This window comes from Scophthalmus maximus, chromosome 21 (assembly GCF_022379125.1).
Source record: "Scophthalmus maximus strain ysfricsl-2021 chromosome 21, ASM2237912v1, whole genome shotgun sequence".
Taxonomy (NCBI): Eukaryota; Metazoa; Chordata; class Actinopteri; order Pleuronectiformes; family Scophthalmidae; genus Scophthalmus; species Scophthalmus maximus.
The window spans coordinates 11713828-11740407 of NC_061535.1; the positions used below are offsets into that span (position 1 = coordinate 11713828).

Sequence of the window (26580 nt, forward strand, 5' to 3'; positions counted from 1 at the left end):
ATAGCAAACATCAGCCATAATTAAGTAGGTGTGGGAGTCGTGAGTAAAAATACTTGTTTACCTCGATGATGTGTTGATGTGCTGGTTCATCGACTTTCTTCCTTCATCATCTTTTATCCCTGCGATATTTACAGCTGACCCATACCAATGCATGCATGCATAATTTATGGTGTTGTTTCTGTTTTGTTTGTTTTTTAATTGAGAAATATTGAGAAAATAATGAAGCTGTTCTAACTTTGTGACGAATACAGAACAATGCATCCTATTGCTCCTTCAGCAGGATCTATCAGGAAATGTGTTTGTGTACATCCCATGAATGTATGTCCAAGATTAACCCTCCAACTGTGTGTGTTTGTTGTCTGGATGCAGAAGGCTCCGACAGTTTCCTGTCATGGTCGACGGACACGCAAGTAAAGACTAAATTGTCTAAATGACTTGAGAGTGTCAATCTGGGTGTCCCTGCCTCCCTGCCCTCTGCTACACCTCCCCCCTCTAGTATAGTAAGTAGGCACACGCACACACACACACACACACACACACACATGTATACTAACCTGTCATGGCGGATGTGTGCGACTGTAAATGGCAGAATCAATGGTGTGTGATGATGGCCTTTTACTCCCGACCGCTCTGTGTGCAGCTCTTAAGCCAGAGCAGGAGACAGATCTCATCTGACAGACCACACACTGCAACAATGCTCTTCAGGACTGTCACTCCTCCCAACGTCGTACGAGCTTGTGTGAGCGTGTTTCTTTAATCAGGGTTAAAGGTCAGATTATCTGTGTGTGTGTGTGTGTGTGTGTGTGTGTGTGTGTGTGTGTGTGTGTGTGTGTGTGTGTGTGAGAGAAAATACTTGAGATACTTACATGTGTGGATGTGTTTGTTATGATGCTTATAAGGAGGATGAGAGAGGAATGTTCCCCTCTTGCTGGAGGATGAGATGAATGACATTTGAATTGATTTAGCATGGAGGCTCAAAGGCGAGATCATACACAATTTATTGCAGTGTGCGTGTGTGTGTGTGTGTGTGTGTGTGTTTCCTCCTATATTCACCGCATTCACACAGCAGCCATTTTCCCTTATATAAACATATAGGAATCAGACAAATCAGTGTTTGTTTTTACAAAAAAAAGCGAAAGCTCCATCAGTTTTTTGCCTCTCAGTACTGTAGAGTTTACAGGATGGTTTGTTTTAGCCACAAAATTTCATTTAACTAAATAAAAAAAGAAATTGGACTGGTTAGATTGGACTTTTTCAAATCGTGCTGTTTCCCCACAGAGCTTCACCAAGTACAGAAAAACTGACAAGGAACTGTACTGAACTGGTGTATGTGACGTATAAACGGTGACACCTGGTGGTTCAAAATTAACATTACATTTGTTTGGGGGGGAAAAAATGCAAAACATCATAAAAACATTATATTATCTAAGTATAGTACACAATATGTTTAAGTTAAGCATTGCCACCTTCAAACTTGGTTTGAGATCAAAATAATCAATGATCGTAAGCAGTTGGAAAATAAGTAATCAAATCAGATTTTTTTTAAATGACATTTTATAAGAACGAATTGAGGTTAGAAGGTTTTGGATTATTTCAAAAAGAAATTGTGGACATTTTTTAATCTGTATTTGTTCATGTTGATATTTATTCCGTGAGTTTTTTATTTATTTTTTGATATTGAACACTTGCCATGCGCCTCCACTGACTGTGTTGGTGTACCAATTGAAGCCAGTAGAGGGCGCTGTTCGTCTTTGAGTGTGGGAGTTTCCTGTTTGTTCACTCGGTATGGTGTGGTCTCAGACTTTTGAACCCTACTGTTTAAAGCATTAGCAAATGCAGCTTTCTAAAATAAAATTAAATCATTAACACCATGAGTGTAATATATAGCAACCATAGATTTAAAAAAAAAAAAGATAATTCCCCCCCAAAAAAAAAAAAATAGTATTCATCAGAACTTCATGGGGGTCTATTTAAAAGTCCTGTGAACTGGTTGCATTTTGACGCTTTTGTGAGAATGCTTATTCATGAGTATGACTTATTTGAATTTGTTTGGTAACAGGTCACATGCCCCTTTTCTATAGAGGTGAAACGGAACAGGTTTCCAGTCTCAGAGATTCAACACACATCCGTCAAAATCGGTCACTTCTGCAACAGCTACGACTTACTGTATGTATGTCATGTGCGTTCATGCAGGCCTGTGCGTGTCTCTAAGGGGATGTGGGATGGAATGAGGACCCTCATGATTATGCACGCGTGGGCGGATGAATGGATGGTTATTAGAGGGATTCAGCAGTTAAAAGCTCCTGTTCGTGACTTTTGTTAAACATTCCTCTCACGTGTGTTCAAGCACAACATGTCCTCTGTTCGGATGAGTTTTTGGCAATAACGTACACTTTTGGTTGGTCAATGTTAGCGCCATCTTGGTTTATTGGAACCAGAACTAACCATATTTGGAGGTGGGGCCTGACTGAGAACTCGTCCACTGCACGTACCACCTCCACCTGCGACCTGCACCCATTGAGCAGTGCTAGCTGTCAATCACACAGTATCCAACCCCCAATGCACACAGCGCTTTATCATCGATTTTACTGTAATTTAAACCATAATTTACTAAATGAACATCATGCTGTATTGAAAAAGACTGGAAACGAGCAATTGGGACCATAAACTCCTCAGGAAAATGTAATCAAGTGAGTCATTTTCTCAGAGATTTCTATAGAAACTGACTTCTTTTTGCAACCCGTGGAGTCGCCCTCTGTTGGTCATTGGAGAGAATACAGGTTTAGGGCTTCACTCTCCGGTCCGATGACTACGTCCAGTTTTTTTTGACCACCACCTTGATGACCAGCTTAGTTTCGAACAAGTGACTTTGCTAATCGTACTTCTTCTAACTTGTAACACTCAATGCTTCAGTTGGTGGATTTTGTTGTCGCTGTTGTACAGAAATGAAGCTGAAGTATTCCAGATGTGGTATGCCGCCATCTTCTGCTGTTGACATCGTATCGAGCAACCTCTCATGAGAAAGAAAGAACAGACATAGAAGAAGTCGACCTTGAGTTACTACTTTTTATCCAAGATCAGTCTGTCTGGACTGTGAGATACAGTACGGTCAAAGGACCTTGTGAATTTTTGTCATGTCTTACATCAAACTACCTGTGTACATTAGACACAAAAAAAAAAATATTCTTGTTTGAAACAAATATTCTTTCATTTTCCTGTCAAAAGCGTGTGTGCGCACGTGTTTCTCTGTAATATTGTTGTCGATCAGTGTGAGTGCCTCTGCTTTGTTGCAGATCAAGGCTGCACACATAGTTCCTCTCCAGGACAGAATGTGAGTAGGTGGGAGGCTGTGGATATGTTATGGTGAAGGCCTCGTCAGAGAGACAGGCGGCCTTACGTCAGGCTCGGACGACGTCAGCGCAGTTGCTCCATACATTTCTATTCATTAGAGACGCGGTGGAGAATGTGACAAGGTCATGTGACGAGGCGAGGCATGCGGTTGGCTGGTGAAGTCATCTCTTCCTGTTTGTCTTTATTTCAGGGGATTGAAATTTGCCTTTTTTTTTAACAGTACATTTGTGTCTTATGGAATATTTAAAGAAATCTGAGAGTACTGAAGAGTTTGTACCTGAATTACTGACTCAAACTTCAGGACTTTAGAACAGTTTGACTTGTAGTTTACTAATGTAAACATCTGTAAATTATTTTATGGCAGTTTGCAAATCTCAGTTATACTAAGATTTTACTTCCAATAGTCATTCATTTAGAACTTAATAGTTTATCTACAGCTTTACACAGCGGCAGATCTCTGACATGTTTTCCAGCATCAACAAAGTCGGGTGATTAAAGTGGAGCTTTAGCAGCTAAAGAGACAGATATTTCCCCCTCAGGAGTTGGTGGAGACCAAATCAGAGCTGAAAGGAGAGTCTTAAGTTGGACACCAACATGAATCCCCCCCAAAATTCTAGTGTACAGTCGCTGTATTAGGGGTGGGTGTGTTGTCTTTGCTTCTGTGCCCTTTGTTTCCCATGAGGTGGTGTTCACTGCTAGTGTAGTTTTTAGCGTGTTGGTTTCATATTCCTATCAACAATGTTTGAATAGGGAAACAAGTAGGTCATGATACGTCGTGTAAATCGACAGTTCCCATGGCGATGATCATTTAGGAGTGAAAAAAATCTTGTGTGTGTGTGTGTGTGTGTGTGTGTGTGTGTGTGTGTGTGTGTGTGTGTGTGTGTGTGTGTGTGTGTGTGTGTGTGTGTGTGTGTGTGTGTGTGTGTGTGTGTGTGTGTGTGTGTGTGTGTGTGTGTGTGTGTGTGTGTGTGTGTGTGTGTGTGTGTGTCTCTCTCTCTCTCTCTCTCTCTCTCTCTCTCTCTCTCTCTCTCTCTCTCTCTCTCTCTCTCTCTCTCTCTCTCTCTCTCTCTGTTGTGGCCACTCTGTTCCCTCCGTGTGTTGAGAGTGATCACTGTGGCTGTGGGCTGCCCAACTGGTGTGTTGGAGAATTTGCTCTATCTTTAGACCGGAGAGGCTATAACGCTCCACTTCAGTGGTTGCCGTGGAAACGAGCTAACCGAACAGGCACCGGCCCAGCGCGGGCGCTGCTCGCGATGACAACGGGAACAGTGATTAAACTGTGAGCGACACTGAATGAGTGGGGTCCTGATTATGGGGAAGGTTTGACGGAGAAAGGAATCGGCCCACCAAAAGACAACTCAAGTGATTGGGTTTTTGTGCCTCTTTTATAAATATTATAAAATGATAACAATGACAACTGACTGAGCAAATTTAGCTGGAAAATCTTCGACAGGTTTCGCTCTTTTCGAGTCATCGGTCCGAGATTTCTGGCTTTTCAAACTCAACTACTGTACCTGACCTACTGTCCAATAGGATGCGGAGTTTCCCTGCATCTTGCAAATGTTCTCTAATCAAAAAAGAAGATTGCATGATGGTCCTATTTTTTAGCTTTTTTGAATAAACAATTAAAATCAACAACCAAATGGACGAATATCTAAAAAGGTCAACAGTGATGTTGAAATCACATTCAGAGGAGGTAGCGTGTGTGAAAAGCAGATGTACTGTTAGGGTCGGCGTTCCTTCTCCGCTTCTTCCAACAACCCTTTGATGTTGCCATGACAACAGCAACCTCTCCGATTTAGGGCTTTTAAGTAGAGCAGATTTTTTTCGAAAAAGGGAACATAAAAAATGATGCACTGCTACCTCACAGCGAAGTTGTCTCAGATAAATGGACTGCACTTTCACACGTTAACATATATTCATACGGCACTTTTAGTGCATAGACACAAACACTGATGGTTCATCACTGGGAGCAATGTAGGATTCAGTATCTTGCCGAAGGTCTGGCGGGGGGGGGTTCAGTTCAGTCGGATTACTGGACTGTACTGACGATCTTCCCAGTGAGTGAGCCTCCGTCATATCGTGTCACATTGTTGAAGCGGGAGTGTCTCTGCCGCGTCGTCGGGTCGAGTCCCAGGGTGAAAGACATGCAGACGGGCCCGTACACACTCCACTGCTCAGACACTGTGACGCTAACTACGGAGAGGAGCGGTACACTAATTGTACTGTGTGTCGGCACCGGTGGCTGTGCACGTCCATCATGGGCATGGACAGCTGAACACACACAGATAGAAATACAGAGCATACTGCATACAGATGACACTTATATGCTCATTAATATTATGAGAAGATAAATCATCCTGTTTCAATCAACTCTAAGACAACTTAAATACACCTTGTATTTGATGGAGCAGTGTTTTTGTATGTATGAATATTTGAATGGGTGAATATATATATAAGCATCAAACAAATGCCTGGCCGAGCTCTTTGGAGAATTAATGGCTCAGTGGAAACAGATTTGCTCCAGTTATTAAAAGATAAACGTGGCATCCGTGGACAGATTCTTTATTAACAATTAGGCCAAGGTTTGTTGTGACATGGACACAATGGAGGCTGCTACAGTATGTCTGCTCATATTCCATTTCTTTTCCGCCGCTCAACAAATTCCATGAAAACCACTGACGAATGTGTCGTATGCTATCAAACACTGAAGCCTGATAAAACGTATTTCCTTTGTGCCATGAGCTCCGTCGTTGTCCAGGACCTTATAACGGTGAGTCACATCCCCGCGGCACAATGATTCAGCCTCGCTGCCATATGAACAAAGAGTCTCTGCGAGGTTCAGGCAAATCAGGTTCACACTTTTAACTAGAAAACTGAAATTGAACCGGGGACCTGGCAGGAAAAGTTCCAGAAAATGTCCGGAGCAACCTCAGATACTGTCCAAATCTTTAAGCTTCTACTGCCGACTCAGTTTATATGTTGCCAAACCAACTTACACACACATAAATAACAGCATTCCAGCCTTTAATACTGTTCCTACAGACTATGGAGACGCCTACTACTGCAGTTGTACACAACTTTTAGTGCCTGTTAGTGTAATTTTTCTTATTGCATTTTGATTGAAATACTTTTTTTTTCTTGGTTGGTAAAGTAGAGAGATTTTTTGTGTATTTACCATAAACTGCACGCGTAGCCTCCACACAGTTATTACATGCAAGTTAAGTAAAGTGTGTGTGTGTGTATGTGTATGTGTGTGTGTGTGTGTGTGTGTGTGTGTGTGTGTGTGTGTGTGTGTGTGTGTGTGTGTGTGTGTGTGTGTGTGTGTGTGTGTGTGTGTGTGTGTGTGTGTGTGTGTGTGTGTGTGTGTGTGTGTGTGTGTGTGTGTGTGTGTGTGTGTGTGTGCGCGCGTATGTGTTTGTGCGCGCGTATTGTTTGGCAGAGGTATTTCAGGCAAACGCTTGGGCTCTGACAGAGAGAGAGAGAGAGAGAGAGAGAGAGAGAGAGAGAGAGAGAGACTGACTCTCTCTCAGCCTACACAATCTCCCGACACAAACCCCCGGCTCAGTAATGTTGGATACGCTGTGAGAGTGAGCTGTACCTCACACACACTCTGCAGTCACCTGCTCGAGGACACACACCACACACACACACACACACACACATACCCGGTGAGTAGCTCTCTTTTCTATCACTGTCGCCGTTTGCATTTGCCACTGCCACAGTAAGGTAGTGGGCACACTTCTTGTCCGTTCCCAGAGATTACCAGTGTGTTCTGAAGCTGCTCTCTGTGCATACTTTCTTCTGTACCATACGACGGTCGTCCAGGGGCAACTGTTCGTCATGGGCGAGGAGCTAAACTAAGCAACGAGGGGTCTCTTAATTCTCTAATCTTTTAATTCCATAAGCTGTCGGCTGTTTGCAGCATCCCAGCAGGGGTCCGGCTCCAACTAACGAGTCCTTTTACTCACAGATGGACACTTACACAGAAAAGAGCAGCCGAGGACGCCATGGGAAGTCACTGTGGTGACACCTTGTCATATTCCCTGATTCTTCTTCTTCAGAAGAAGAAGAAAAAGGAATATCTTTAAAACTGATAAGACGATGGGGAAAATTGCATGTAAAGTGTGTGGGTGTGATTAATGTATGTACACACACACACACACACACGCACTCCCACACGCATGCTGTTGTGCTTGAGTGCCTGCAGAGATCCAGTCACCCCGCGCCCTTTCCTTCCCACTCATCCCAGTCAGATCGGTGTTTCAGCACATGTGGCAGAGCTGCGGAGGGAAAGACGCAAATGATCTGGAGGGATCACTCTCCCACCTCCATCGCGTTCGGGGGAGAAATCACACCGCCGTGATCTTTGCACGAAGGGAAATCTATAGGATGAACTAGATTTAGTGATATTCGTGTCGGAGGCTGGAGAGTCAGCAGGATTTTTCTTCTAGTTGAGAAATAAGCTCATATGCGCGTGAGGGTGTGAGCGAGATGCACAGATGGTGTGAAACGAAGAGCTCGAGTCGGCACAGCTACAGCATGGCTCTGTCCAAACTTTCAAAAAATACACCAACATCCCAGTGGCTAATTAACTAAAACAAACTGTGACCGGACAGAAATGCACAAATGAGAATCGACGGTTTCCCGGGGGACTCCAGGCAATAGTTCTCCAGCTTTGGATAGAGCGAGGCAACAGTAGCTGATTTCTGATCTTGATTTACTCTGAATAATCGGCTCTTGTGCCATTAGCAGTATTAGCAGTATCATCTGACGGCGGCCACATTACCGATGGGTCTTATAAACGCAGCAGAAGAAGTGGAAACATTAAAATAGTTGTTTGCGAACCGCTGAAAAACTTTGAGGAAGAAGAAAAAGGAGAAAGAACGTTAAAAAAATTATCTTATTTTGTGCAAATTCTCCTCAATTTTCTCTGAATTTTGCCGTCTTCATCAACCTATTTTCTAATACAATACTTCTTTGGAGGAAACATGGCTCTAGTGGAGCATTTAGCAGTTATTAAAGGGCCCTGTTTTCATAACCGGCACACAAACAAGTGCTCCAACTGTTCGGTCACTTCCTGACGTTCAAATTCCCTTTACCCATCTGTGAGGTGCCGAGCACAGAGCACAGGTGGGAGGAGGGGAGGGGGCCCGGACAGGTGGGAGGAGGGGAGGGGCCCGAACAGGTGGGAGGAGGGGAGGGGCCCGAACAGGTGGGAAGTTCATTCAGATGAGGCAGCGCAAAGGGCAAGCTGTTGGTGTTTTTTGTGTGCGAAATGTGCCGTAGTCTTTGTGCCAAGAATTGACCTCTCAGAAGCAGGACTGTTTCTGGTCTGTTTGCTGTTGGTGAGTTTATCGACAAGAGAAAACTAAATACGCAGAGCTAATGTGCGGCAGTGACGGAATTGTTGAAATGTAAATTAACTATTTTAACTTTGGCAGCCAGTAGAGGAATTTAAATTGGCATAAAAGATATGTGTTGATGAGTGCTGTTCCGTTACGCATGGTTGTCTAAAGTTGTTTACCTTTACTAAATCACATGCATTTGGTCCCTCATGACTCAGTATCCTCGTGTCTGAGTGTTAGATATCGCACAATTCACGGATCATAAATCCTGTGGGTCATTAATTGCTTTCCAACTCTCTTCTTAGCAAATGCAGCCTTTCACGTTTACATTTTTTACATGCAAATGATCTTATAAACGGTGGAGTACTTATTTCTAGTAGTGAACAAATGTGTGACCAAGGCCAATTTCACCTTGATGAATTGCTTTTCGCCGCACCACGCTGCGCACTAATGAAGTCATCTCTTGTTAGCTTGTGAGCTATTAATCCATCAGAGATCAGATTAAGGAGGGCGGAGCAGGGCTTAGACGTCAACAGGACCTTGGCTAAGTGGCCAGACAGACAGGGTGGTATTGGGGTCATGTCACTGGAACAGGAGTGTGACAGGGATCACGGCCAGAGCACTGACAGGAAGACCTGGAGGGATTTAAACCGAACTCCATAGGCCCGGACGAGTGTATGCCACGGGAGCGCTGCCAATGAAGAGGGCTTTAAATGTAAAAGTGCGACTAATCCCCAGCGTGGGGTTCGACTTTCACAGAAGTAAGATACAGTATGTTCACAACAGACGTGTGAAGAGCTGTTTATTAGATCTCTTGAGCACCACCCTGCTTTCATTTGGTCCTTGGGTTTTTGTGGGGGGCAACAGATGGGGGATTTGGGGATTCTGAGCAATTGAGACTTTTGGTTGAGGACACACCCCAGTCAAACTCATACCTGTATGTTTTCACTCTCAGTTAAAGGTTTCTTTAAACAAGATATGATAATAATAACAAGATGGTGGGGCATGCTGGGAATTAGCCTGTTAGTCACAAATTAGGGACTTATGCTGCGTTCACACCAAATGTGTTTTTGCCGGCAGATTGCACAAAAAACAATGGGAAATGCAACCCAAGAAAATTTCATGTCTTCCCCTTATTCCCGTTGCCCTGCAATCAGTAACGCAACGTGGCCAAAGCCAATCAGCGTTGAGATCCCCCACTGTCGTCCGCATCTGACTGAGAACGGGACCATATTCTTGGGTTGTGTTTCCCATTCTTCTTTGTCTTTCTCACCGCTGATTGGCTTTTCGCGACATCACGTCACACGAGTGAAGTGAATGTCGCGGATTTCGTGTCTTTCGAAGTTGAGCCGGGGCTGAGCAATCCCTCTGGCAATGGTGCAAAAACCTTCAATAGATTTCCCTCCAAAAATTTGAACGGCCGAGGCCCGTCTTTGACCAAATTCTTCAAGCAAACTGAACCAATCACATAACCTCCTTGGCGGAGGTAGCGATACAAAAACCCAACAACTCACCTGTAAACCAGAGCGAAGCCCCTGTGGCCTCGATGACAGGCGGAGAAGCAGGAGGGACTGAGTCGTCCAGATGACATTTAGATTCTCATGGTCCTGTGAACTTCACAGTGTGTTGTGAAGTGATTGCAACCAAGCAATGCATCACTCAGCATGACATGCTGTACACCACATGCAACATTTCCAATAAAGCATCAAGAGTCACATAGAGGTGGCTTGGTCGAAGTTTGTCTTCGAGCCAGACACGGCTGCAGCACTTGACTCACTAAAAAGCCTGTTTGAGCTTTGTGCAGTCAGAGGCAGGTACTATGATCAGGCGAAGATGACACACTCGAATACAAATTACACAGAGGTGAACCACTTTGCTTTAACAGAGGCATTTTCAAAACTGTTTTGCTTTTGCAGAAACACTTGAAAGTTGAGGACCGCCATAGGTAATTGCGGTTCCCTGCCAGCCAGAGAAGAAGAGAAGTTTTCTCGGTAACTGCAGGTCATAGCAGAGGCTCTCAAAAAGAAACCGTTGTTCACACCCTCCAAGTGTTAACATGAGGGTTCAAATAGAGCTGACTGATTCGTCCAGTTCTTTTAGAAAGGCAAATGTGAAGCAAGCTAAGAGACTACGAGTATTTCTATGCTCAATGCCCGCTTGACAAGACCCAGACTTTGTCAACGGGACACAGTTGCGCCCCCTAAACGATAGCCGCATTGGCGGGACGTCAAGCCTATATCTTCAACAACATGCTGCCACTAAAAGATGGCGTAAATTACTTGTCCCTTAAATGCTGAAGCCATTCCTGGATCTTTAATATCTTCCAAGTTAGCCTGAGGATTGGAAGAGTAGCAGCCTCTCACAAATTATTAGTTTCTGCAACTTGCTTTGAAAGGTAGAGCATGCAGGAGGCAGGACAGGATGATAATTCCTTTGCGGAAAGCATTAACATCTGCTGACATTTGCGTTCTCACATAACCCCCCCCCCCCCCCCCCCCCCCCCCAAAAAAAAAAGTTAAAGGACAACTGCGTGTCTGACAGCAGCTTACCTTTCACACACCTTCGAACACATCTGGATTGTATCTTAATTGCGGTCGTGTGACTCGACTTCACACCTGGCTTCATGTTCTCAAGCTGTGCCCGTGTGACCACTTGTCTCGTCCACATGATGAACAGGTGTTTGGGGGTGGGGTTCCCCCACCATCAGCTCTCTTTCAGGGACAATGCGTCACCTGCTGCTAACTCTCATGCACACGCCGGTCAACATGTATAAGCTCGGCGGCAGCGTCTCTATTTTCAGCAGCGCAAGATCGGCCCTCCATGGTGTCAACAGGTGGACGGGCTGAGCGGCAGGACGGCTTGTCAGCAGCCTCTTTCTCCTTCCTTCCTTCCCTCTGTCACTCAAATTCTAACCTTTATTTAAATTTAGACAAGATTTCCTCGTGGCGATATTTTTGGTGTCGCGCGCGTTTTATGCAATCGGCCCAAAACGTGCACACGCACAGACAACATTACCTCGTGTCAGTGCGAGGGAATGGTTCATTTATCGGTACAGCGGAGTTCAGTGGCAAGTAATTTAATGTTTGAACCACACAGGCGATACTTTGTATTTGACAAATTGTGCCCCTATCCCTTTAGATAACCTGTTGATAATCTTAAGAGATCATAAGAGACCAACACAAGCTCGAGTGGGAGAGCTCTCCATTATATGCAGACACAATACACTTTGCAATGTCCACAACACCAGCATTGTTAGGGTTTGAGAGTTTTCAGGATCTAGGTCGCACAACAGGGACACGGCAGGCAGATTGATAGGTGAGGCTAATATAAATACTTCAAGACCAAACCATAACCCAAATAGCAAAAAGTCCACGACGATAAATCAAAATTCCTTACAACAGCAGGTTCTAACAAGCATGTGCTACTGTATACATATAGAACTGAATGAGGTTTTATTGAAATCAGAATATGGAGGACTTGGGGAAGAGTCTGAAAGCTTCTTTTTTTTTTTTTTGCAGGCACCCCGCAGATGAATAAACCATAACACAGAATGTTTTATCATAAAGTATACATAACTATGACTTGATGGAACAGAATCTGCTCCTGTGGGCTTAAACAAGCAAAAACAACAAAATATGACGTTTGTCATTTCACATTGACAGGACATCATATGTCTGTGCCCTCCCAAGACTACAGTTGGTGATGCACTTTGCATACAATAGTTGCGAATATGTGTTTTGAATGAAATGATGCAAAGTCTGAAAAATATTTTTTTTTAACTTTTGCACATATCCAAGGGCTTTATGAATACTTCATGAGTCTATGCAGACAGACGGAACAGAAAGAAAGGCAGTCAGTCAGGCTGACCTGAACACAAACCCAGAGACACACTCCAGACGAAGGCTCCTGCGTATGACGGTTGCAAATATGATTTATTTTTAATGTCAGCTACAAAAACGACTCGGTTAATGTGATGGTATTGGAAATAGGAAACTAGGAACCTTTGAGACTGATCATAACTCGCACGGCCAGGAGAGGTTTTGCGTCAGCTAACGCAGGTTGTGTTGATCGATGCTTCACGTGACGACCATCTTCTTTTAATGTACATCTGAGTGGTGGGTGAGTCAGATGGTTTCAATAGGAAAATAATACTTTGTGGCGTAGATGCTGGCGGTTTGTGTTTTCTGGTTTTTGGTTTTTTTCCTCATTGATCCAGCGCTCACCTCCCTCACATTTTTCTGTTTCTTGGCTAAACTGCAGACACAGCACTGTTACATAAACAACATCTATAAAGCCTGACGCAGGTGTTATTGAAAACATCTTCAGCATAGTTGAGTTCAAATCACGTGGTAGACTTGTGGGTGATGTGCATGTGGCTAAAGAAATTAATGACGGTTGTGGGAATATGTTAAATATGGTCAAAAAAATAACAAATGTGAACTTTTCTATAGGAACTACATCTGGATTCTGTAAATGAACACAGTACGATATTCACTGTGAACATGAACATATTACTGATGTTTTAGGAGCTGTGACCAAACTCCCTTTGATTAACTGATTTGATGAATTCCTAGTTTAACTACATCTGAGATGTACTGTACTTTGTAAATCAAAGAGGAGCTGAATGTTATTTTGTGTTAGGAAGTGAACGTCCCTGTGCGAACGCTGCTCCTGGGTCTGCCATGTGTGAGCGAAAGGCTGATGTGTGTGTGTGTGGGTGTGAAAGAGGGCTGAGCATTGAATGTGCAAAAATATGATCGCCCACTCACGTACAATGTAATGTGGTATGTAGAACAGAATGGAGTTTGTGTGATCCCTTCGCTCCCAGCTAACTGGGGGGACTATCAAAGACATCCCGACTACACACTGAACATGTAATTTCCAACACACAGCATGTATTAATTAATTAATAGACTTAATATCTGAATAACTTAACCTATTTTTTAATTCTCTCGCGTGTTGGAACTGCATGTAATTATAGTGCTGCAGTTCTAGTTAAAAAAGAATGTGGCGAGGACTACTGTGGAGTAAATGGATAAGTACATTTTAAAATACTCCTAGATAATAGTAATAATAGCTACACATTGGGTGGATATAAAAATGTACAAAAGCAAAAATGGAATCACAGCAACGACAACAGTGCAAGCATGTAAATTAAGTAGATCAACAGTAATGTCAAATCACGTTATCCATAATGTGCATAGGTGTAATGTGGGTCAACAGTACATTAGCAGTAGTTTCACAGCAGATGGAGACGTGTAGCTGTAAGCGATTTACAGTAATATAAACATAAGTTAGCAGTAGTGGCAGTAGATTGTGGAAGTGGTTCAGTGGTTCAGGACGAGAGGAGGAAAGCGGAAGGAATATCATATCTGGATGTTAAAAGGAAGGGAGGGAGGACCTCCTGTGGCGTTCTGATTCCCCGTCTGAACGTGCTGCTTTTTGACTAACCGGTCCCGCTTTATGGGAGACGTCCATCGCGGTTTGATCAGACCGTTGGAGTCGTTTACCCTCAAGCATCTTGCCTTTTCTTGGGAAAGGCTGCGGACGTTATGTTCTCATCTGATACGCTGTCCTGCATCATAACGCAGAGTACCAACACAGCCATGTGACATTCCCCTGCTACAGTCATTGTGCCATCCATCAGGCCCCGAGCAAACATGCCCCTTACATCCTGACACATACATGCTACTTATCTCATCGTATCGCTCCTCCAGTCAAAGATGATTGACTCCAATCCATATTGTGTGTTGTGATGTGCCACAGTCTATTATTAGATAGACAACGTTCCCCCAGCAGGCGGTTGACTTTAAAAAAAAAAAAAAATGTACACAGCTATGGAAAAAGTCTGTGAAGATGCGGACCTTTGCTCCTGACTTCAGAGTTGTGAGCCTTGTCCTCCTCGTCCAGCTAACTCGTGTTCTCTGTGTCTTTCCTGTAGGCCGACATGGACGAGGCGGACCTGCTGAAGGAGAGGCTCCAGGCGATCACGGTAAGGACCAGTCCCGTGAAATGTCCACCTGGAACGCCTTTTTGCAAAACTCCACGAACGTCCTGTCAGAGAGGTATTAATAAGGCAAGACCAGAATATGTCTCGGAAAACCCGCACTGTCTCTCCTGCAGTTAGAAGATCTGCATAATGTTGCTTTTTCACGTCTGTCTTCATACAACACTTGTCCCCGTATGAACGCTGAATGTATGGACTGTGAAGAGATCCCTTCAAATGACTACGGTGTGAGAGACCGGAGACAAAATCCACAGTTTTTGTTCTGTGTAAAACTATAATCTAAGGGAATTTTTTTTATGACTAACATTGGAGGATACCCACATACCCAATTAAAATGACTCACACTACTGAAGCTTTGTATTCGTTCAACTGAACTTTGAAATATATTCTTTGCCCAGAATAAGAACTGTGGATTTTGCCCTACATCTCTTAAAATGGAATCACACCATGGAAATGAAAAATGATGAGCGAAAACTATACGTATGGGCATCTGAGCATTGATTATTATTTATTTAAGACCTTATCCTTAAATCCTAGGATGGTACATTCGTCCTCATCCCTAATCTTCATCTACTGCCATGGTTACTCAAATGTGGCTCATTCTGTATGCAGAATAAAGACAAAACCTCCGAGCAACACACATTGCACAGATAATGTCTTTTTTAATCGTCTTCCATGCGCTGCCATTATTAAGATGTCTACAAATCATTTCTTATTTGTAGATGTTTCCTAGTTATATGAGTAGCAGCATCCGAGGGATCTTTTTTAGTCTGAGGAGGATGTCATGATGCAGCACTAAAAAAGGAGGTTGTTACCAAGCAGAGTCTGAAAATGAAAAAGAAAAAAGAAAAGAAAAGAAGTGTGGGTGTGTTTTTGCAGGATGACAGAGGTGGAGAGGACGACGATTAGAGTTGTTGCTATATAGACAGAGGCAGCGCAGCTTCTGTCTCTCGTACAGAGATGTTAACACGATGCATGAGACGAGATGAGGAGAGAGTCGTTTAAGATGAGGTTCTGGAGCTGTGGAGTGTGTGTGTGTGAGTGTGTGTGTGTGTGTGTGTGTGTGTGTGTGTGTGTGTGTGTGTGTGTGTGTGTGTGTGTGTGTGTGAGATTAACTCTCTGTTCTCTGATTTTGAGCCAATATCGCAGACTTGGGACTTTGATGAAACCTTGGAGTGTGATCACGAGAAAATACGATTTTTACTGCCTTAACATCTCAACGGTACACCGGGCGATTGCGTGATGGCACCCAGCTGCTCCTCCTTATTAACCGTGAACAGCACTGATGCACGCCCCCCCCCCCCCCCCCCCCCCCCCCCCCCCACCCCCACCCCCCCATATTTGAAACTCAGTGCCTCTTTATTAAAGGCTCTCCTGAGCGCTATAACAAAGACAAGATCTGATTAGGTTGTGGGTAGACAAGAAGCTCTAGTGGACACACTCTTTTTATGGATATGCCGTTCTACAGCCAACATGAACAAGGCGATCAGAGACGAAAAAAATGATGTATGCTATGTCTCAAGACCTTGACCTTTGACCTTTAAAGGTCAGATGTGATATATGATTGGCTCCAGTTTAGATACGTATGGTCAAGTGGTCGGTAGGTCACCCGTAAATGCGTTTTTGATAGAAAGGTCACATTTTGGTGAACTTTGACCAAATTTTTTCTGCATGAAGATGACATCAAGCGTCATATAGCATGCGGCCAACCCGAAAGGCCTTTCAATGAGCTTTCCAACACCACCGTCCCATCTCGACACGACCATTGATTCATGAGATATAGGAGATAATATATTTTAGGGCTATTTCTGAGATATGTTTTAGGGAGGATTGCCAAAATGTTAAATACATGTGAGTGGTGGGGCTTTGTAGCCCCATTTTAAAACCCCGCCCAATCTGATAACTGAAATTGGAATACAAACCGAGTTGTCCTCCTACGTTATCCTCTCTCAGTTAATTATCGAGGAGCCAGTCGTCTGTGTGAAATGGTTTTCGTTGGCCCGACTCTCCAGGTCCGGCGCAGACGGAGACGGGAATATAAATACCGGCAGACGTCACCGGGGAGATCCCCTTTCACTGGGGCTTAGTGCCGCACTGATCCAGGATCCACGGGCTGGTTTTAGCCCACAGTGAACCCCCCCGGTGTGGCATAAAACACTGGGCTTGTGTTTTGATGCTCACTGAGTGATTAAAGCCATTAAGTAGTGTGTTTGTCTGCGGTTTATCTAAGGCAGGACATTTATAAACGTCTAGCGGACGCTCTATCTTCATTTTAAATGGATTAACTCTCCCACATGAGGTGCTCATTTACAGGGAAAGTTGTGGTGGTTGTAGTGGACAGATGGACCCACACACTCTCTCTCTCACACACACACAACAACAGGTACATTGGGTCAGGCCATGAAGGTTGTATTGCTTTTCAACTATTTATGGCTGCTGGTGTCCAGCTGTCAGCTCCTCAAGGTCTGAGTGTCAGCACAAGAATAAAACAGATGGAATAGTTTCCACGCCGTAAAAATGTACACATGATGCAATCGTGCGTGTGATTTGCCCCCGGCAACGCAGGACAAGAGGAGGATCCAAGAGGACATCGCCCGGAAGAGGAGACTGATCGAAGAGGAGAAACTAAAATTCCAGTATATAAAGGTACATCTTGCGAAAATGCGATTTGCTGGATGTGCCTGCGTTTTTCTTACTCTATCTAATGAAGAACACTACAGAGTAGAAATGTGTCTCCGGCAGACGCTCTATAAACACAGCCAGGATGAAGATATGATTCAATTTACTGCTGCAAAGCTGAAAAACAGCTCAGAAATCCTCATTTCTGCACAAACACAAAAAGACCAGTCCTCAATTTCACAAACATCACCTGGAGTGCCTCTGCAGTAGCATTATAAAACTCTGTAATAATGTCCTTATTCTTTTTACATCAATTCCACTTCAGCCTAAATTCAAGCGTCAACATTTTCACCAAGTCAAACTCCTGAATCCGGTTTTATATGTACCCCAATCCTAAGCCATTTGAAATCCAATTTTTTCATACCTCAGAGATTAGATTGATTTTCAATCCTGGCCTCTCCTTGGGAGCATAATGTCAGTAAGTGCTTTTTGTGACATGAAAAACTTGGACCATTAGGGAGGTAGGACACCTGAAAGGCAAAACCCAGGGCAAAGATTGTCTGTGGCGCTTAAGCTTCTGCCTATAAAAAATAAAATGTTGTGAGGACAGTGAAAGTCATCAGAATGAGCATAGCATCATTTTCATAATTTTTTTTCTTCTTGATCTGACTCTTGACACCAGCAGGATCCATTCTGCAGAACTCTTCCCTCACTCTATTTCAATTAAATAGACTGGATACAAAGATGGACAACGGGTCTGCACTTCCTCCCGTTGTACAAAAAAAAAAGCTGCAATATTCTGGACATGAGTGCCACGGTATCGTGGATGTTAGATGTGCTCGACCAATCGTGAGTGAGTCTCAGCTGTCAGTAGTGATGTTTCACCCTGTTTTTATGGCATCAAGTAAGAAATTAAAACCAAACTTTGCTGAAAAATTAGATCTTGAACACACATCAATGTGACGAGATCTACCTAAAATGGCAGAAAGTGCACTTTGACTTTTTAGTTTGGCCCATGTCACATCTGCAAACATGAAGGGGACGGGGTTTACGACATATACCGCAGCCAGGGGGCGCTCCAGATGATTTGGCTTCACCTTTGGGAAGCTGTCCTGTTGTCCATTTTTTATTTACAGTCTATGACCTCCGCTGAACTCTTATTCATGTACTTACACTGTACTTACTGAAGCAGGGGAGGCTCTGAGGGCATCTAGTGAACAGGTGGTCATGATCTAAAGAGAGCTTAAGAGAACAAAATAGATTGTGAGGCTGAAGGGGGAACGGGAGACATGGTAGGTGTCACTTTTAAATGTGCGAATAATATTCCTACAAATGTCGGCACCTGAAACTGAGGTTCCTGTGTGTCGGTGTGTGTGTGTTTTGTGACTGACAGAAGAAAGCCCTGAGGGAGCAGTGGCTGATGGACGGCCTGAGTCAGCAGACGGAGCAGGAGCAGGAGGCCATGAGGCTCCAGGCTCAGGACGAGCAGCAGCAGAGTGATCTGCTGCAGAGCAACATCCTCAGGTAAAATCCCACGGCACATCCCACACGGGACGCGGCAGTCTGAGGAGCTAAAGAGTGTTTATATTTGGTTCAGGACGAGGTGAAACTTCAGTGGCTAAACCGGGTTGCCGCAGAAACCAGACAGTGGAGTCACTCAGGTCAAACTCTGAAATGCAAAATGAACCACCAACTAAGAGACAGTGATAGAAACAAGATCTTGCATTTGAGTTAGATTTTTTCCCCCGATGTTCCAGAAGTTGATAAATGGAGTAGACATAGCTAAAAAATAACTAGTAGTTAACCAAATACAGTAATTCAAATAGTTTGAACTAATTAAAAATAAAATACATCATTTTGGAGTAAGGAAGTGAGAAAAAAAATAGTGGAAGGTGTTAAAGGCTGCGCTGAAATCTAGAAGGATGAGGATTGAGACTCTCACACTCGGTGGCCACAGAGTGAAGATGATTCACTATTTTGACAAAGGTCATGTCTGCACTGTGGTTTGTGATGCACAGCCAGATCAGAACTTTTCTCAAATACTCTCCTCATTGAGAAAAAGTTGATTAAAAAAGGCCCTCTGAAGAACTCATAAAGGGAGGGTTGGATATGAGCCTGTAATGACTGAGTAATAGTTGTTTCTTTCTAATGAAGTGTAAATTATCTTTGGGACAGAGGGATAGAGGGAGATATGCCGTCATATACATTACTGAGGGACTGGACCAAGTGCAAAAGTAGAAGAGGATGTTTAATCTATGGTTTTACGGAGGTTGGTACAAAACCTGGTGGGAAAAAAAGAAAATACTAATTGGAGGCTTGAGGTTCACAACCCCTTCCCGAGTGCTACTACAGTCGATTTGTTTGATATATATTATATATATTTTTGATATATGAGTGTTCAAGAAGGAAATGAAATACATTTCTATTTTGTAGGGGTACATATATATATAGTTTTTCAACAGGTTGAAGACATAATTGTACGGGTTACAAACTGACTAAATAAACTAATAAATATATGTGAATAAAGTAAGAAAAAATTATCTCTTAAGTCAAATGTAAATTAAACAATACTTCACCTGGTATTCAGCTCTTCACCACACGGCAGATGAGTTTATAATATAATATATAATATTATTAATAACTACAAAGCCATGTTTTAAATGAGCAGTGTTGGGATTTCCTAATAAGAAAACAGAGCAACACTACCCAGAACGCCGTGTTTGCAGAAAAACAAAAGCACTGACACAAGTGTGTGCTTTTCTAAATCGCTGTTAACTGCGGCTTGCTGCTAAGAACTGCTGAGAACGTTGTTCTTACTAATCAATACGGTTTATTGTTCTCTCGCTCTCGCAGAATCGAGGGGGAGATCGAGACCTTGGAAGCGCAGGAACTCAGCATCTCCGCCAACGAGGAGGTCGTCCTGAAGCGGTTGAAAGAGGTGGAGAGGACGGCTGAAGACATTATCAAGGTAGGGCTCCGCTCAGCTGGCCGCCGCTTTAATACTCTGCTTGCTGGACTCGCTCTAATGATGCTGTGTTCCCTCGCTGATTCTTGCTTGTAATTACACTCAAATATGTTAATTTTTTCACCTGGAGGCAATGAAGCGTGATGATCTAACAATTCCTTAGCGTTTAACAAACCATAACATGAGAATAAAGTCGTGATAGGGGTTTGTATTCTTGATACATGGCTCCTACAGTTCTTGATATCCCTGTACAGACACCGAGGTAGAAAATATATAACATTTTCGGGAGTTTTCGGGAAAATATCTAAAAGTTGCGGACATTTGCGGACATTTGCCATCACACATACACCCCCTTCGGAAAAGTTCAGGAAAACATCCAGACTGCAGGGCTTGTCTGAACACTGTAACAAGTAGAACTTGGGTTTTTTCAATTTAGTCAATAGATTCAAGGGCCTTTTATTAATATTCTATGCTGAGGTCATATGTCATCGTTTCTACCCTCTTCATGCTTCCTGTGGCACTTGCTCTTATTTCTGCCTATTCCAAACAAGACGCTCTCTATGAGAACTCTGTGTGTGTGCTGGTGAACGGACCACTCACACGATGGGTGTGTGCAGTGTACAAGGACTAATATGCACGGTTGCTGCCTGTAGTATGTAGTATAAACAGCACGGTGGAATAACCGCGACTTTAACGTGACACCGTCATGGACTGAGCTGCTAACCGCCCCGATCTGTTTCACTGCTCTGATGATGATGATGATGATGATGATGATGATGATGATGTCTTCCTGCTGCTCACAAACACTTTGACCCTCAACCGCTCTGTCTTCACATGTAGGAGCTCAACGCCGAGTACCTGACAGGTAAATGTTACTTTTCTATATGCTTTTCCTGAAGACTAACATGATATGTCAGGCCAAGATGTATCAACATATTTATAGATTTGAGATTCAGTCTAATATCTAACTGTGTTTAACCTTGCGGGTGTCAGACATTTGGTTTAACATACACTAACAAACCTGAATATTATTATATTAATATTTCCTATTGATAACATTTTAACCTTTCAACCTTAGTGTTTAACCCTTAAAATCCATTTTTTTCTTTTAAAGGAGATGTTCTGATATCAAATTCAAGGCTATGGTGTTTTCTTGTGGTTCACTGGTAATGTTATTATTTTTTTTTCCTCAGATGTGACACACCGTGGCCCCTCACCACTCCCAGACATCCCATCATTCTACACTGTGACACCAGCAGAATCCCCTCCGATATGTAGGCCTGGAAGTGAAGAACCAAAGATAGGTACAGCCATTGGCTGACATCTGTCAAAAGAATGTCTTGACAATATGGCAAGAGACCAATCACATTGGATAGAAAACAAGTAAAAAGAAGCTGTGGACAGATGTTTGATGTTTCACCAGCAATGTCACAGCCAACATCCATTTGGCGCTGCGGAGCTGTCCGCTCAAGATTGGCTGCTCTGACTGAAAAGCGCTTCTCAGCTCCATTATCCTCTTTTAAAAGCTGCAATTTCTCATTTCACCAGGATGCAAATTATGTAGCAATTAGATCTCACTGCGAGGAGAACGGCGCGTTTCCATGCCAACCATTCTGGAACTCTGCTTGTCATTCACTAGAGAGAGCAAAGTTTTCATCAGTGGGAAAAAGACGAGTGCCCATTGTGACATGTCAGATCGAGAAACTAGAATATTAATTTAATTTAATAATATTCCAATATGTTTATGTTTTGTCAACAAATTGAGACTATTTCAAATGTCTGTCACGGTTATTTACAATTTCAAATAGCGTTTGTTTTCACGGCAACAAATGTCAGTTCACTTTCACATATGACAAATAAAATAAAATAAAAATTGGTAGGGAAGAAAAATAAAGGAAATAATCAGTTGCTTAATATTTTTTCAATCAATTGATAATCAATCAATCAGTAACTGTATGAGCAGGTAATTTGTTGCAGGCTATAGGTTTAATAATGATCATGTGGTTAACAGACAATTGACTTACACTGATCTCAATTAAAATGGGATGTGTAAGTAAAGGTTTTTTTCCACGCATGAATTGTATCCAACCTTTATTTAAGTTTGAATCTCTTCAATTAATATAAAACTGATGGAACCATTTTTACATATTTCATCTGAGTCTTTTCTCCGTTCCAGCCACATTTGCAGTGGAGATCAACGTAGAGCACGATAAGAGAACAGGCAAAAGTCAGGTGGTCTCTACAGCATCCATCACCCCAGAAACCATCCTGGGCAGGGGGTTAAAAGTGTTCGACGACGGGCGTAAGTCTGTCTATGCCCTGCATCCGGACGGAGGCCAACAGGACAGCGGAGCAGTTGGAGAGATGACGCCCACCGAGGTGGAGGAGTTGCTACGACAGGCCACGGACAAGAAGGTCCCCACGGAGGTGCAGTACCATCAGCCGGTCTACTCCGTTCCCTACACGGGAAGCAGCAGGCCCTCAACGCCGAAGACGCCGAATAAATCCCAGAGGCAAACGCCGACAAGCAGCCCCAGCCCCTTCCACAGTGCCATCTCATCCAGAGACGGAGCTCAAGTCCTGGCGGAGGAGAACGGGCACAGACAAGACCTGGAGGGATGGAAATCCCAGAGCAAGACGCCGAGCCCTGGCCTCATCCAACAGGACCCCACGTCCAGGGTCCACAAATCCGGAGAGCTGCCCTACCTCCACATTCCAGGACAACCCAGGAGTGACAAGAGCGCAGTTCCACAGTCTAACATCGTCGTTAAACCTCCACGGGGACTCGCCAATAGCGGGATGGACACGAGCAGTCCGCACCCAGCAGCTCTGGTCTCGGTCAAAGCCAGGTCTGAAGGAATGCCGGCGGCCATTCAGCCGGTCTACAGGACTGTAGACAGCCACAGTCCTCCGCTGGTGAGCCTCAAGGCGGAAGGTGACCTTGACGCCTTCATAGAGACCTCAGGTGATTTTAACACACCCTCCAACTCCTGCGCGGACGAGCTGGAATCGGGACCCGTCACCATGATCTTCATGGGCTACAAGAACGCTGACGACGACGATGAGGAGGAGGAAGAGGACGTCCAGGCCGAGCTGATCGTCATAGCGAGCAGCGACGAGGACGACGACAAGGCGATGACGGAGGACAGTGACGGGGAGGAGAGTCTCTCGTTCCACCCGGAGGGATACAGGAGCAGGGTCTTTCAGCCCAGGGTGGGCGTAGCCAAGGTTTCAGGCCGCAGGGAAACGATCGAAGACGCCTACGCGCACCGGGAGGATCTGGGGCTCCACAAGCCGACGTTCACCCACAAGCCAGGGAAGCACAGTCCCTACCTGCGGGGACGGGGGGGGGATGAGTCGGCGAACGCGGGCAGCATCAATATGGAGAAGATGAAGCTCTGCACAACGGGAAGATGAGACACAACTTCACTGGTGGCTGAGAATCTGCGTCACTGAAGAACTTCTCCCCCTTTCTTTGTCCTTCATACACTGGAACACATCTTATCTGTAATAATCCGCAGTCTCACACTAGATGCCTGTTTATACAATTAAAAATTAAATGCTATTAGTTGCAAAACATTTTTTTTGTGAAATGTCTGTGCCTTTTTCCTGATTGAGTGAAACAGCCGACAGTCAAGACCTTGTTCCTGGTTGATTCATAAAGATTTATTGCCCCCTCCTGGCAAATTAGTTTCATTACACAGTCATATTAATATGAAAAATATGTGTAAAATAAACAAAGATTTTATTTTATTCCATTTACTGCAAATAGAAAAGTTACATTTATGATCATTAATGTCTGACTCACTTTCTAACTTGTCTTTAAGTCTAAACTGTAAATGTTAATAGATTAATTTAGGCTGCAGAACTTTTTCCAGACATAGTTTTACTGTCACATCATAAAATCAGCCAAAGAAATTTATGGTCCACAGTCTGGTAAAACAAGCATAGTTCTGACTAATGCTTTACTGGCTATGTAGCCAAAAGTATGTGGACTCATATTCTTACTTTTTTTTTTATGGGTGTTTATTTTTTCCCCTAGTTTGGTCAAAGTCCCTCAGTTCAAATGTCAACGTATGCAGTGATGTGTCAGTCAATTATGTTGTTCCAAGTTTGTGTTTGTCTCTTTTCAACATGACAGTGTTTTTATCATTACGCCATCTCCATAAAGAAATTATGAATTCCCAGTTTGCAGTGGAAGAACTTCCCTCAAACCCATCCAACCCCAACTGTATCTACATATCAACTTGTTAACCTCACTTATGAGTGCGATACCCAGCTGTACATACGTTTGTCATATAGAGAGAAAAGCTTTAAAATGATTATTAACCATTAATAAAAGGCTTTTTTTTAACTTAAAATATTCATCAAATGTGGCTTTTTTTTACAGTGTGTGCCTTTTTACCGCTGAGTACATTTTAATTTTTCTGTTTTTTTGTATCTGCGCTAATTAACTGAGCTGTGTGCTATTAATTACTTTGTGATTAAAACGCTTTCATCATCGACTGATTGTGACCGTGTTGTTTTCGCCTGCTGTTCATTTCCAAATCCATTGTCGACATCTAGAGCCTTTCGTCCATGCGACGGTCCAACAGGAGCACAAAAAAAAGAGAAGGCACAAAAGCCTGTGAATTACTTATATGATGTTAAATCTACAAAACAAGGACACATCTTTTGAGTCATGATGAAAAACCAACATAATGGACACGAGGGCCGACAGCTGAGCGGACTGAATGTTCCACTCTCGTCCTTGGTTGTTTTCTCTTCCTCGCGGTGTCTCTCTCTCTGTGGCATGATGAAAAACATGGAGGAGGGTGGAAAGAAAAGAGGGAGAAAAAAAACCAAGGTGGCACTTAAGATACCGCGCTTAAAGGATACAGTTATGTAACAGCACTTCTTTATGTAAGACAAAAAACTGAAAAGTGGGAAACCGCAGGGACGTCCATTGTTATCGCTGGAACTCGGATTCAATATCCACGATTATTCTGTTCCATCATTATTCTGTATTCTCCACACATGCTCTGCAGATGAAGAAATCTGTATTTATTCTTCTTTATTATATTCACTGTGGATTGATTAGCATCGGTAACACATTGAGGATGAAAAGCAGTTTGCACTTTTTTTGCTTTAAAAACACAAATCAAAGAGTGTTATGTCAAAATCTCCAGAGTTCACAGTGAAGGTCTGTAGATCACCACAAGTACAATTCATTGTACCTCTATTGTTTTTAGGGGGTTGATATTTGTCATTCAAACCGGATGACAAAACACTTGTTTAGGTTATATTCATGGAAGAGTTGGCTATTAGGGCCAGGCATCGCACATCATGCAGGGCAGACCTGCGTCATAGGGTAATTGGAGACTGTAAATCCCGTTGGCGTGAATATGTGCCCGGATGGTTGGTCTCTGTATGTCGGCCTTGTGATGGACAGACGGACCCCCCCCTCCTGACCACCACCACCACCACACGTCAGCTGGGAACAGCCTCCCACGATCCTCAAAGGATAGGCATTATGGTTGACGGAAGGATGGAAGTGTTCGTAGCGTCCGTCCTCTTTCTCCAAGTGCCCAACAAATAATAAAATGAAAACAAAACGTTCAACGTGACCATCTATGATCCGATCGAAACCATGAATCTGCCCACCAAAAGAAATTCAGACCACATGTCTGACACAAAATCACTGCCACGATCAATCGAGTAGTTGTTTGGTCCATAGCATGTCATAAAATGGTAAAAATTGTCGAACGTGTTTCCCAAACACCAAGACGATGTTTTGTTTTGTCCACACGACAAAGATATTAAGTTTCCTGTCACAGGGGAGCAAAGAAACCAGAAAATATTCACATTTAAGAGGCTGAAATCAGAGAATTTTGACTCTAATTTTCATAAAAACTACTACTACATCAAAATGTTTGCCGATTAATTTAGCAGTCGATTATTAATCGATGAACTGTTGCAGCTCTATGATATACACACACATTAAAAAACACAGGGTGATTTCAGTGATATTGATCATCAATTTTTGTTCATATATGAAATAGGTTTTCTGCAGTAAGCAGTTATGACCACAGTTCTTCAATGAAATATATAAACGTAGGTGTAACTGAAGAAAAAAAAATGCCAGTGAGGCTTTTGAAGTTCTCCCTGCAACATGGGGAGGAATAAGCGAGCGGCTCAAATCGGTCCCACTGCGGGATGGAGAGAGTGTGCATGAGCACAAGATGAGCTGCTCTCTGCCCGAGACTGTGTTCATCACAGAGAGCTCAAGTATTGGCTGTCTCCAGAATACA

General features: G+C 43.3%; 1 protein-coding gene across 5 annotated transcripts in view; it reads left to right on the forward strand.

Annotated features, from left to right (window-relative positions):
* Positions 1-26580, forward strand: part of palmdb (palmdelphin b) — a 40033-nt gene that overhangs the window by 518 nt on the left and 12935 nt on the right. For 2 of the 5 annotated variants that reach the window (XM_035618729.2, XM_035618732.2), the window contains exons 1-5: positions 6900-7022; positions 14641-14691; positions 17272-17352; positions 18719-18849; positions 20179-20293. In XM_035618729.2, coding sequence (XP_035474622.2) covers positions 14647-14691; positions 17272-17352; positions 18719-18849; positions 20179-20293 — 372 coding nt within the window. In that variant the 5' untranslated portion in view covers positions 6900-7022; positions 14641-14646. Of the gene's footprint in view, positions 1-369; positions 501-6894; positions 7023-8620; positions 8700-14640; positions 14692-17271; positions 17353-18718; positions 18850-20178; positions 20294-21130; positions 21156-21483; positions 21595-22466; positions 24796-26580 lie in introns of those variants that run through there. The other 3 variants (XM_035618733.2, XM_035618730.2, XM_035618731.2) reach the window with 3 other exon arrangements.